Source organism: Notolepis coatsorum (genome assembly GCF_963971535.1).
Source record: "Notolepis coatsorum genome assembly, chromosome: 8".
NCBI lineage: Eukaryota > Metazoa > Chordata > Actinopteri > Aulopiformes > Paralepididae > Notolepis > Notolepis coatsorum.
Genome location: NC_140172.1, coordinates 152291837 through 152304604, shown reverse-complemented (window position 1 = coordinate 152304604; position 12768 = coordinate 152291837). Strand labels below are relative to the sequence as shown.

Below are 12768 nucleotides of genomic sequence, written 5' to 3'. Positions count from 1 at the left end.
CAAGAAAAACGCTGAAACTCACGGCAGCTTCCTCGTAGCGTTGGGCGATGAGAGTGGAGCAAACAGATCCCAGTTATGTGATGTGGATCGATGCGATCCAGTTCCGGTTTGTATAATATTAATATCCGCCCAAATCATGTGGATTATTGAGTTATGGCAAAGATCCATATCCACGGTGTGTGTCTTGAGTCCAGGGACGATAAACGAGTGGCCGGACGGAATAGGGAGACGCACCGGGATCACAAGAGATCCACTTCCGGTTGCAACTCGCCGATCAGCCACCAGGTGGCAGTATTGAAGCGTTGCAGAGTTGTGCTGAGTCCCGCAGCATATGACAAGGCTCCGTGAGTGAAATATGAATACCATGGCGAAAATATGAAATTATGATCAGAATCATGTCGTACGCCGTTATTGGCAGAATTTGCATGAACTTGAAACCCATCGTACGACGTTATTGGCGGGAAAAGGGTTAAACCGCCAGTCAACTTTAAAAAAAAACTCCCACCTTTCTCCCTAGTGACGGAAACTGCGATCTCAGTAAAAACATATATTTTTCACGTATTGTTCCAATTTCTTTTCATGAATATCATTATTAACTTCAGTCCTCACCATACAATATTTATTCATTTTCAGGATTTTAACAATCTTTTGAAAGGCTATTTGACGAGAATTGCAACAAAGGTGCCCGGAAGGTTAACAACACATAATGAACATAATGCTTGTGCTGCGAGTAGTTTGATATTTGATTTGTCGATTTGTCGTGCAACAAAGTGCACACAGTCCTTGAACCGCTTTATGGCGGCAATAGAATACAGTCCTAAAATGAAGCAGGTGACGTGATCTGCGGGGGGGGGGGGGGAATAACCTGTAGCTTATCATACAGGAATTTACACAGAGAACGCTGTGTCAGACTCCAACGCCCTGGAACCTAAGTATCAAGTATCAACACCTGGAGATCATTTATCATCGGCACGTCCACATGCACACAGTCACTTTAAACAAACACTCACTTAAAACACTACCTCATATTTATCTATTTATTAAAGAGATTTGCACTACATCCATACCTCATTTAGCATTTTACATCTTGCCTTTTTTTTTTTTTATCTCATTGCCTGCATTTTGTACCTCATTGTCTGCATTTTTACTTCATTGTACTTAGGTTGTACTTTAGTTTGTATAATGTATATTGTATTATTGTAGTGTTGGGACTTATTCCTCTTTTACTTTTTATATATATAAATAAAAGCAAACTTGAACTTGAAACTTGAAACAGCAACACTTTATGAAGCCGATGACGACAATATAACAATGACAATATAACAATATCGCGGACAGTGCCGTCACCTATCAGCAACCTGCATCTCTAACCTGACGCAAGGTCGTATCCAAGACGGAACGACAAGTACTGCACACTCAAGAAAGGAGTGTATTACTGCACCTTGTGTATACTGTTTACTTTTACTCTTACTCAGAGTATACATTCAGATTCAAATTATTTATTGCCTATATTTATTTATGTATAATATAACCGATAGGGCATACAGACCCTCATCGGCACCTTTGTTTACACTGTTACACTCATTTTATATTCATATCAAATTGTATTGTCTATATTTTATGTCTTTCTATTATTACCCTGGCCATACCTGTACCTCCCCTAACTATCTGAAGCTAGTATGAGGAACAGCATGGTTTGTGCGGCTAACTATCTGAAGCTAGTATGAGGAACAGCATGGTTTGTGGCTAACTATCTGAAGCTAGTGTGAGGAACAGCATGGTTTGTGCGGCTAACTATCTGAAGCTAGTATGAGGAACAGCATGGTTTGTGGCTAACTATCTGGAGCTAGTATGAGGAACAGCATGGTTTGTAGCTAACTATCTGGAGCTAGTATGAGGAACAGCATGGTGTGTGGCTAACTATCTGAAGCTAGTATGAGGAACAGCATGGTTTGTGGCTAACTATCTGAAGCTAGTATGAGGAACAGCATGGTTTGTAGCTAACTATCTGAAGCTAGTATGAGGAACAGCATGGTTTGTGCGGCTAACTATCTGAAGCTAGTATGAGGAACAGCATGGTTTGTGGCTAACTATCTGGAGCTAGTATGAGGAACAGCATGGTTTGTGGCTAACTATCTGGAGCTAGTATGAGGAACAGCATGGTTTGTGCGGCTAACTATCTGAAGCTAGTATGAGGAACAGCATGGTTTGTGGCTAACTATCTGAAGCTAGTGTGAGGAACAGCATGGTTTGTGGCTAACTATCTGAAGCTAGTGTGAGGAACAGCATGGTTTGTAGCTAACTATGTGAAGCTAGTATGAGGAACAGCATGGTTTGTAGCTAACTATGTGAAGCTAGTATGAGGAACAGCATGGTTTGTAGCTAACTATCTGAAGCTAGTATGAGCCGAGGAACAGCATGGTTTGTAGCTAACTATCTGAAGCTAGTATGAAGAACAGCATAGTTTGTGGCTAACTATCTGGAGCTAGTATGAGGAACAGCATGGTTTGTAGCTAACTATCTGGAGCTAGTATGAGGAACAGCATGGTTTGTAGCTAACTATCTGGAGCTAGTATGAGGAACAGCATGGTGTGTGGCTAACTATCTGAAGCTAGTATGAGGAACAGCATGGTTTGTAGCTAACTATCTGAAGCTAGTATGAGGAACAGCATGGTTTGTGCGGCTAACTATCTGAAGCTAGTATGAGGAACAGCATGGTTTGTGCGGCTAACTATCTGAAGCTAGTATGAGGAACAGCATGGTTTGTGGCTAACTATCTGGAGCTAGTATGAGGAACAGCATGGTTTGTGGCTAACTATCTGAAGCTAGTGTGAGGAACAGCATGGTTTGTAGCTAACTATGTGAAGCTAGTATGAGGAACAGCATGGTTTGTAGCTAACTATGTGAAGCTAGTATGAGGAACAGCATGGTTTGTAGCTAACTATCTGAAGCTAGTATGAGCAGAGGAACAGCATAGTTTGTGGCTAACTATCTGAAGCTAGTATGAAGAACAGCATAGTTTGTGGCTAACTATCTGGAGCTAGTATGAGGAACAGCATGGTTTGTAGCTAACTATCTGGAGCTAGTATGAGGAACAGCATGGTGTGTGGCTAACTATCTGAAGCTAGTATGAGGAACAGCATGGTTTGTAGCTAACTATCTGAAGCTAGTATGAGGAACAGCATGGTTTGTGCGGCTAACTATCTGGAGCTAGTATGAGGAACAGCATGGTTTGTGGCTAACTATCTGGAGCTAGTATGAGGAACAGCATGGTTTGTAGCTAACTATCTGAAGCTAGTGTGAGGAACAGCATGGTTTGTAGCTAACTATCTGAAGCTAGTGTGAGGAACAGCATGGTTTGTGCTGAGAAAGGACTCTACCCATCAACAACATCACTGGTAAGAAATAGGGCTAGAGTTCTAAAACACTGAACTATCCCTTTAGTCATTAGACTAGCTCTAGAACAGGAGAAAGTGTCACCAGCACCAAAGCATTGTGTTCTGCGTGTCTTTATTTGGTCTGGTCTTGCCTCAGAGTCATACACACACAATAGAGCAGGGGTTCTCAACCTGAGGTCCAGAGACTCCCAAGGGTCCTTGGGGGAGTTCCAGGGGGTCCCCAGAAAAATGGGGGATAATTTCATTTCACTAATGTTCTATTACAGTTTTTTTCAATTGCTTTGGTGCATTTCTCTGATCAGAATAAAAATTATCATAACTGTACGTTAGTTCAACCTCCACAACATTTAGTCATTTGTGCACATCATAGTTAGCAGTTTCTCATTCTTTCCAACAAATTGCAAATGCTTTTGGACATGCATCAATTGCTTTCATACAAATCTCTGCTGTTTTATAACATTATAATTTGGTTATGTCATGTCAGTCAAAATGAACTATACTTATGCTCGCTGAATACTAGTCAGTCCCTATAAAACGAATAGTCCTCATTTCATTACATACAACATTTGTATGACAGTTGTCCAAATCTGTCAAGCTAATGTTATACATTTCTTTATAATTTTTCCTGAAAACGTCTCCCAAATTGAACAATTTATCTCGGGGTGTACCTCAGCTTTCACTGATGAGGAGGAGTGTGTGAAGCATTAGTTGTAACCAATGATAAGTCACTTCTCCACAGTCACTCTCTCGGGACAGGGGAAGGGGAAGAAGAAGAGGCCAAGTATATAGGCAGATTCCTGATGAAATTAGGGCTACAATTGTGGACCATGTTGTCAATCACGGCCTCACAATGGCTGAGGCTGGTCGAAGGGTGCAGCCAAATGTTGGGAGAACCACTGTAAATTACTGTATTCAAACATTTAGTTGGGAGAACAGGTGTGTATATTGGACAGTAATTCAGCACTAAACAATCCGCACTGCACTACTGCCATTGTGTCATACTTGTACTCATTTACCTCACTAAATACAGTAATGTGTAACTTAACGATAGGTTATGTAGATAACCTAGTTATATTAGTATTGGCTAAGCGTCCCGCTCTGAGCCTTACGAGATACTCATATCTCCTGTGATACCTAATGTATCTCCCACGAACAAAAACACATGCACCCCACCTGTATGGGGCCCCGCCCCTTATGGTGGCCACCGCCCATATAACCATGACCCTGGTCATGAAACACCCTTCCTCGCCAAAACCCGTCCCAGGAAAAGATCCCTCAAGAGGGAACTCAGGGCGCGCAGAGCGGGACGCTTAGCCAATACTAATATAACTAGGTTATCTACATAACCTATCGTTATATTTCGTATTGCATCGCGTCCCGCTCTGAGCCTTACGAGATAATGGGGAAGAGCGGGCGCGAGACCCGACAGATGTACCCCCTGAGGAAAGCCCACATCAAGGGGTGCGGGGAGCCCTGTCACCCCATCCTTCCTAACGAAGGGGGGGCGCAGTCAACTCCACCTGAATGCGAACAAGAGGGAGCCAGAACCCCTTGAACACACCGTACAGGCGGAACCACGTGTGACTCAACACACTGCGGCCCATACCCATACACTCCTGCTACCCGACCAAAGGACGGGAAGCAGGAAAGGCCACAGACCCCAGAACCGCCTGGGAGACAGAACCCCCGGTCATGTCCATGAGGAAAAACCTTACAAAGGAGCCCGGGGAGGACCATGAAGCTGCAGCACAGATGGCCTCCACCGAGGCCCCACCCAGGAGAGCGGCAGAGGCAGCCACCCCACGAGTGGAGTGCGCCCTGACACCCCCAGGGGGATCCTGCCCAGCCAGCGTGTAGCAGAGGGTAACACCCTCGCACAACCAATGGGACAGGCGCTGCTCCGACAGTGCCTTACCAGCACGAGCCCCACCGTAACAGACAAAAAGCTGGTCGGTAACCCTGAAATCCTGAGTACGGCTGAGGTAAATCCCCAAGCACGGACTGGACATGACAGGTGAAGGCCCGCATCTAACTCACCAGTGTGAGGAGGACGACGAAACGCCTGAACCACAATATCCCGGGAGCGGAAGGAACTCCGGATATTCTCAGGCACGAAAGCAGGATTAGGTTGCAGAGTGACACCGCAATCGGTCCGAAAAGACAGGCACTCTGGATGTACCGAGAGAGCACAGAGCTCACCTACGCGTTTAGCGGAAGTGACAGCCAGAAGGAACGCGGTCCTGAAGGACAGCTGTCCCAACGGCGCCCGCTCGAGCGGCTCAAACGGGGCCAAGGACAACCGACCGAGGACCAATTGAAGATCCCAAGTCGGAGCCAAGGAGCGTTGCACCGGCTTAACGCGTCGAGCGCCAAGCAGGAAACGCTTCACAAGAGGGTGGCTGAACAAGACATCCCCTCAAACCCCTCATGATAGGAGGATATAGCTGCTGCATATACCCTCACCGTCGAAGCCGACAGTCTATCAAGGAGAGACTGGAGGTAACTAAGGACAGCAACCAGGGGGCAGGAGACTGAGTCCTGGCCCCCCGCCTTACACCACACTTGGAACATACGTCATCTGCCCGCGTAAGCGCGACAGTGGAGGGAGCATGCGCATTCCAGATGGTAACACCATCAGGATCAAGAACCTGCGCCCCTCAACGTACCCGTCCCAACAACTGACCTAACAGATGTATGGGGAAGAATCCCTGGCGGCACGGCATCGGTCCCAGACCTGCCTGGCCATGTCCAGACGCAATCCTCACCCGTCAGGATGAGGGCCGCCCCGCGACAGTACACCTGCACCCACATTCTCCCTGCCGGGGATGTGGGGAGCCCTTAGGCCGCGCAGATGGAGGACGCCCATAGCCAGCCGCCCGCCGCCTGGTGCAGACAGGGGGAGCGTACTCCTCCCTGTCTGTCGATACACGACACTGACGTCGTATCGTCCGTCCTGATCAACACCATTTGTGGACCAGAAGGACCGCTTTCAACACCAACACATTGAACGTAGCGCAGACCGGGCAGCATGGTTTGCCAGCTGCCCCCTACTGCGTTGGCCCGACGCATCACCAGCGAGGGAGGCGTCGGTGAAAACGCGACGTGAGACAGCGCCGTAACCGTCCTAGGACGGAACCTCCCGAGCGTGTTGACAACACGCTCCGAGATGGATGCCCATAGCCCTCCAACCGTTGACTGGGAAGAGGAATACTCTACATCCAGTCTACAGCAACCCCAGGCTGGTAGAGACCTGCCTGGTACGAGACCTGACGATCCACCTTGACCGCGAAGGACCAGAACGTCATCAGGGCAGAACACTCCGTAACCCCGGATGACGCAGAGGCCCCAGTGCGGCCTCCACGCACTTGGTGAAGATGCGGGGAGCCAGAGAAAACCGAACGGCAGCCTCTGGTACTCATACGCTAACCCTGCAAAGGAAGCGTAGGTAAGCCCTAGGATGGAAGATCAGGGATGCGCATACGCATCCTACAGGTCTATGGAGGAGAACCAGACCCCCACCTGACAGTGTTCAACAGGTAGGAGACGATCCAAAAAATGCTGAACCTTCCCATGGGACAGGTCCAGCCTGGGTCTTACACCCCTCCCTCCCGACTTCTCGGGCAGAGAACACCGGGAGGAGAACGCCACGACGATGGCTTGCTTCGTCCACAGAGATTGGATCTCGTCGACCAGAGCTGTCCCTGCTGGAGACCCCGACAACAGGGTCTGTACCAAACCTGAAAACGGGTGGGGTTGTGTAAACACAAGTCCCCGCCTCACCATTCTCTCCATCTACCTCGACATATGGTACTGCCGTAGTCATATGTGACGACACTCCCAACGCACCCGCCGTCACGTGGCGCAGGTCCGCCAGGAACTGTAGATAGTTGGCCCGGTCCCCCCCGCTGTGCGAAGACAACCCTGGAATCGTGCGAGGAGCGCGTTCCGTGTCGGAACACCTGACCCTGACACCACCCACGAGGCAATCGCACCCAAGGGGGAACCCCGACAGAAAAGGGCCTGTCTGATACGGGGGGCTTCCGATCAAAAAAGCCCCCCCACTGAACACCCCTCCAGAACATGCTGAAGGAGTTGTTCTGCAGCCGGACATGCAAGGTGTAAGGCCCCCATGGGTTCCTACACACCGTAGCCCTGCAGTGATATCACTACCACCCCAAACCATGTGAGCTGCGACCACTTGCCAATATTCCAGGAGTGGGAGCACCAACATGATACCTGGCCTGGCGAAGGCGAGGCCGGGGAAGCCCGCACTGTGTGCCTCAAAAGGTTTCGAGCCCCCCTGCTGACAACACTTAAGTTGACAGACGTAACACCAGGCTCAACCAACACAGTTCAAGGTGTGGGAGCCGCTTGACAGCACAACATTCTCACGGACAGACCCAGGCTCAGCCATCAACTGGGTGTCAGCCCCTGTCTCCATGAGAAGCGAAGAATGGGGCCGCATACGCTTCAATGAAGGTTCGCGGCCCGCAGCCAAAGGAGAACGCTCAGAGCCCCGCTTCTGGGGATACCAGAGAGAGGATTGAACGGGGAGCGGGCTGCTCGCGGCAAAATGACGACGGAGTGGTTTACCAACACCGAAATCACCCAAAATGGCCGATCCCTCGGCCGCCAAGACTGTCGGCCTCGCGATACCCTGTCGATTCTCCAACCAGGGCACCACTGGCGGGGGAAACATGGCCGCCTGTCGAGGGCCCCGTCATCGCCGCTGACGAGGCCGTGCTCTCTCTTCTTCTGGCTGCGCGGTGTGAGGCGGTGTAGGGCCTAGGACAATACCGCCCGCGCTCCAGCAGAAGACCAAAATCCCCTGCGGAGAGGGGAACCCTGAGCGGTTATAGCTTGCGGCTGGGTCAAAGCTAATAACGTCAACAACCTTGCGCGATGTGTCGACGTCGGCCGGCCCTCAAGGCCCCTCCACCAGACACCATTTCTTTAATAGAAAAAACACCAATTCGAACACAGTTCTAATCGTTGCCAATTCCATACCGTGGCGGTACAAGCCTTAACAGCCCACCAGCCACTCGCCAGGCCGACCCATGGTGTCGGCCGGGCGGGGCATTGTTTCAATATATCAAAAACAAAGGACTGACGTTAACATGGAGCACCAGTGGTGATTGCAAACAGCACCCTCCACTGTGGTGTGGACCATGAAAAGGTTAAATGAATAAAAGAGCTAAACCACAAAAACTGTAGAATGAGCAAACCCATACACACAAAGTTTAAGGGGAGACGGACCAGACCCGTCTTCATTCAAAATATTCACAACAGAACACCAGCCCTAGTTTAGCCCATTTACCAAAAAAGGTAAACAAAGCCCCCCCCCCGCACTACTCCCCCAGTATACCGATTGACCGTCAGTATGAATGGTTTGAGAGGAGAGAAAGCTGTAGCAAGACAGACCTTCTCATAGCAGAGTGACAAAATGAAACAATAGCCCCCTACACAGGGCCGCCCCAGGAGATGGGGGGCCTCGCGTCTGAAAACGCACAGGGCCTCACATTTCTCCCAAGCGGCCCTGCCCTTATACTACTGCAGCCTAACGCCAGGCAATGTGGAACCCAAGACAACAATTGCCTGTGCACAGACACGCAACATGTTTACCATGTCGGCTGGACCCATAGCCCCACTACCCGACGCCAACCCAGATGGGAACACCGTTCAACAAAACCCCGCCGGAACACAAGGTAATACCTGGCTAGAACCTAGCCACGACCTACCCCGTTGTCAACCCATTTACCCGAAAAAGGTAAATAGAACTCAAAACCCCACAACAGCTACCGACTGACCTTCATTGATGAACCGGGCAAGAGGCGGGAGAGTGACAACATCTCACGGCGGAGACATTAAAACAGCATAGCAATTAGCAGTAGTGATAGCATGCGGCAGTAGCGATAGCATGTTAGCATAGCTTTAGATGTTTTAGCAGCACGCCCAAGACAGCTTGGAAACCGTTCCCTGCAGAGAACGTTCACCAAACCATCTTGCCCCTGGCGCCAACACACAACAAGGTTGTGTTAACAACACAAACCAGCATTACTAACACTAATACCCATGCCTGAAGACACAGGGCCTACCTGAGTACAAGCTGGCCCGACAGCCAGCCTTGTACAGCTGAACCTCGATGTGCAGTCATCAAACGAGGAACATCACAGGCCCGTCGTGTCGCCGAAAACATGCGTCGAAGATGCCAGGGGCCAGCAACCTCCGGTAAGCTTCCAACATTATTAATCTTCCTTAATCTTTTCATTCCGCTAGCTCGTATGGTGCACGCATCCAACACGCTGGGACGAAAATAGAGGAAGGGTGTTTCATGACCAGGGTCATGGTTATATGGGCGGTGGCCACCATAAGGGGCGGGGCCCCATACAGGTGGGGTGCATGTGTTTTTGTTCGTGGGAGATACATTAGGTATCACAGGAGATATGAGTATCTCGTAAGGCTCAGAGCGGGACGCGATGCAATACGAAATATAACTGTAGATTTCAAATAGCTGCATGTGCAAATAGTGTATAGTGCTGTCTTGAGATCTGACTTTTTTTGCATTGGAAAACACTTACAGAGTGAACTGTCATAATGAAAACATGACAAAGCCATTTGACTATCTTGTTCATAAACAATGGTGTCAGGACTTTTCATTTTGATGACACTGACACTTTCATTGACATGAATACTTTCCTTTGAGGAAAGAACTATCCATTTTGAGCAAGTGACGCGCTTTTGCAGGTTATCACCTATAGGTTTTGCAGTTTGTAACAATTGTTTTGAGAAATGCACTAACTCTAACGTTCTATTGACTAGAGGTTGACATCAGATCGACTATAGAGAGACTTATCAGTATATCAGGGACATCAGATAGACTAGAAAGAGACGAGCCAGTGTGTCATTATTATATGTCAAGTCATGAGCACGTCTCGAGTCGTTGCACAAGCAAGTCTCAAGGCGCCGTGTCCAAAGATAGCTATAGCTCAATCGTTATGTCACAGCGACGAGAGTCTAGCCACGCTTCCTGCTCGTGATAATGTAGGTCATCAAAGCCATGAATGACTCACATGTGAGGTGAAGATGGCCGTCCTCCACCCTGGCCTCAGCTGGACGCACGTGGAGGTCCACACTGGCAGTGTCCAGGTTCCTCTGGTTGGTCTTGGCGTTGAAGCAGGAGTCTGATCGACAGTGGTCCCGCAGCCACACGTAATTCAAGTGCATCCGCGCGCCTCCATAGTTGATCTCTGGAGCGGGGATTTCAAACGGGTGGATTATTATTGGTCACTGACTTATAGGTGTGTTTCTCCCAAAACGTCCCAATTGGACGAGGTTTTGCTCCCAAAATGAGATATCCAGGTTTTGGGAGGGCTACCTTTAAAATGTAGCTAATTTTGTTACAGATTATTGATTACCTGCTTATAGAATTGCAATCCATAACGCAAACAAATGGACTAATCAATTTCAGAAATGTAATTAGATTACTTTCGGATTACTTTGTCCATAGAATAGCCTATATGAAGATATACATTTATTGCATCAATTTACGAGTGTGCAGCAATTATGTTAGTAATGCCTAATTTCCATCAAAAATAATAATGTCTTTCCCAGAAGCTGTATATCTTATACAGCCTCCACAATAGCTGTAATGGATTACAATTCCCTACTGTAACTCAGTAAAAAACCCTGATTGCCTGACTTCAAAGTAAATACAATTATGTCCCCGATGACATCACCTGCTGTGGCCATATTCAAACTCATTTACTCTCAGTAACTGTCAAACTAAAAATTAATGTGTGCAAAACAGCTTAGAGTTTTTGGATGTGTGTGAGATGATGTGCAAAATAAAATCAGCCTCGAGACCTTTTAGAGAATGATCATCTTATAACTAGTCTATTATGTGGCAAGAGAAACCCTTCAATTGTTTATGTTTCAAGTTTCACGTTTTGTTTTATTTGTCACATTTACAGTGAGGTAAAATGTACATTACAGTGAAATGCTTGGTTCTGTATGAGCCTCCTGAGATTGTGCTTCTTACAGTAAAAATAATAAAGTCCAAACACTATACATAATATACAAAACTAAAGTACAAAATGCAAGATGTAGTGCAAATATGTTTGTAATAAATATATGGTGTAGTGTTAAAAAAAAACGTGTTTAGAGTGTCTAAAGTGAATGTTAAGATGAGTGTTTACAGTGAGTGTGCATGTAGATGTGTGTTTTGATTGATTGATTGAAAACTTTATTAACAGATTGCAGAATGGGTACAATACAGTACAGCTCAATACACACAATTGTTAAGGGGATGCAGACCAGAGAAAGACTTTCGTCTTTCGTGTGCAATGAATGTAGCTGGATGGTGGTCAGTCATCATCTATAACTAGTCTATTGTGTGGCGTTTTAGAGAGAGAAACCCCTCAAGTGTTTATGTGCTACACTGCACTTTACACAATAACGCTGAAACTCACCAAGACAATCTTGTTGTAACTTCCACGTCGTTCCCTGCTGCGTGCAAAAGAGCGACTTCGGCAAAAAGTGTCTGCATGGTCCTCCTGGGACCGGGACCTTGCAGAGTCCCGAACCAGAACTGAAGCGAGCTGCACGTCTCCAAGCAAGTCGCAGGAGTCCAGCTGATCGGTATAAAACTCCAGCCATCGAAAATAATGTTAGTCTGTGAGAGGGCTGGTAAATGTGGGCAACGACGAGCCAGAATATAGATCTGGGTCATCTGATATCCGGGGATGTGGGGGGCGTGACCAGAGACAGCTATAGGCTATAAAGACCTTATAGAAGGTCTATAATAATCATCATAGACATCTGTCTCTATGCCGATTATTTTTGAATGGGGGAAATCCATCACGCTAAAGATGGCAGCAACAACGAAACGACTTGCTACAGAACAAACAGGTCTATTCAGTGGGAGAAAAAAAGTTTAAATTAAGGTGCTATAGATACTAGCCCCTTTCGTGACTGTGATGCAAGCCTTGCTTTGAATGTTCATGTATTCTCCACTTGCACAATCTGAAAGTAGCCATTTCCGGCTGACTTCCGGTTGCCAATGGCACTTCCTGTCCCATCCAAATACATTGGTTTTAGCTACTTTTCTCCCCTTATTTAAACAACTTTGTCGTCACAGAGAGGCAATGAAACGTTTGTATTATTATAGTATAGAATGTATTTAATAAGCAAACGTTTGTCAGCAGGGTTTTTGGGCTGTATTTCATGTAAAAACGTTTACTGTTAGTTTCCTTGCTCAGCCAGCATTAGCTAACCGAAGCTAGTGGTTAAACAGGCCGGATTAGCTTTGAGCTAACTATCTTTCCCGACCCATGTATTCATTCCATTCTAAACATAACGTTAGTTTACAAAA

The 12768-nt window shown here is 47.4% G+C and overlaps 1 protein-coding gene across 1 annotated transcript in view; it reads right to left on the bottom strand.

The window, feature by feature from the left end:
* The window catches only part of tmlhe (trimethyllysine hydroxylase, epsilon), a 32391-nt gene extending 20395 nt beyond the window's left edge, over window positions 1-11996 (bottom strand). The window contains exons 1-2 of the mRNA XM_084320881.1: window positions 11867-11996; window positions 10469-10645 (exon numbers count right to left, since the gene is read on the bottom strand). Of these exons, the coding sequence (XP_084177007.1) occupies window positions 10469-10622 (154 nt within the window). The 5' untranslated portion in view covers window positions 10623-10645; window positions 11867-11996. The remainder of the gene's footprint in view (window positions 1-10468; window positions 10646-11866) is intronic.
* Between the last annotated feature and the right edge of the window lie 772 nt (window positions 11997-12768).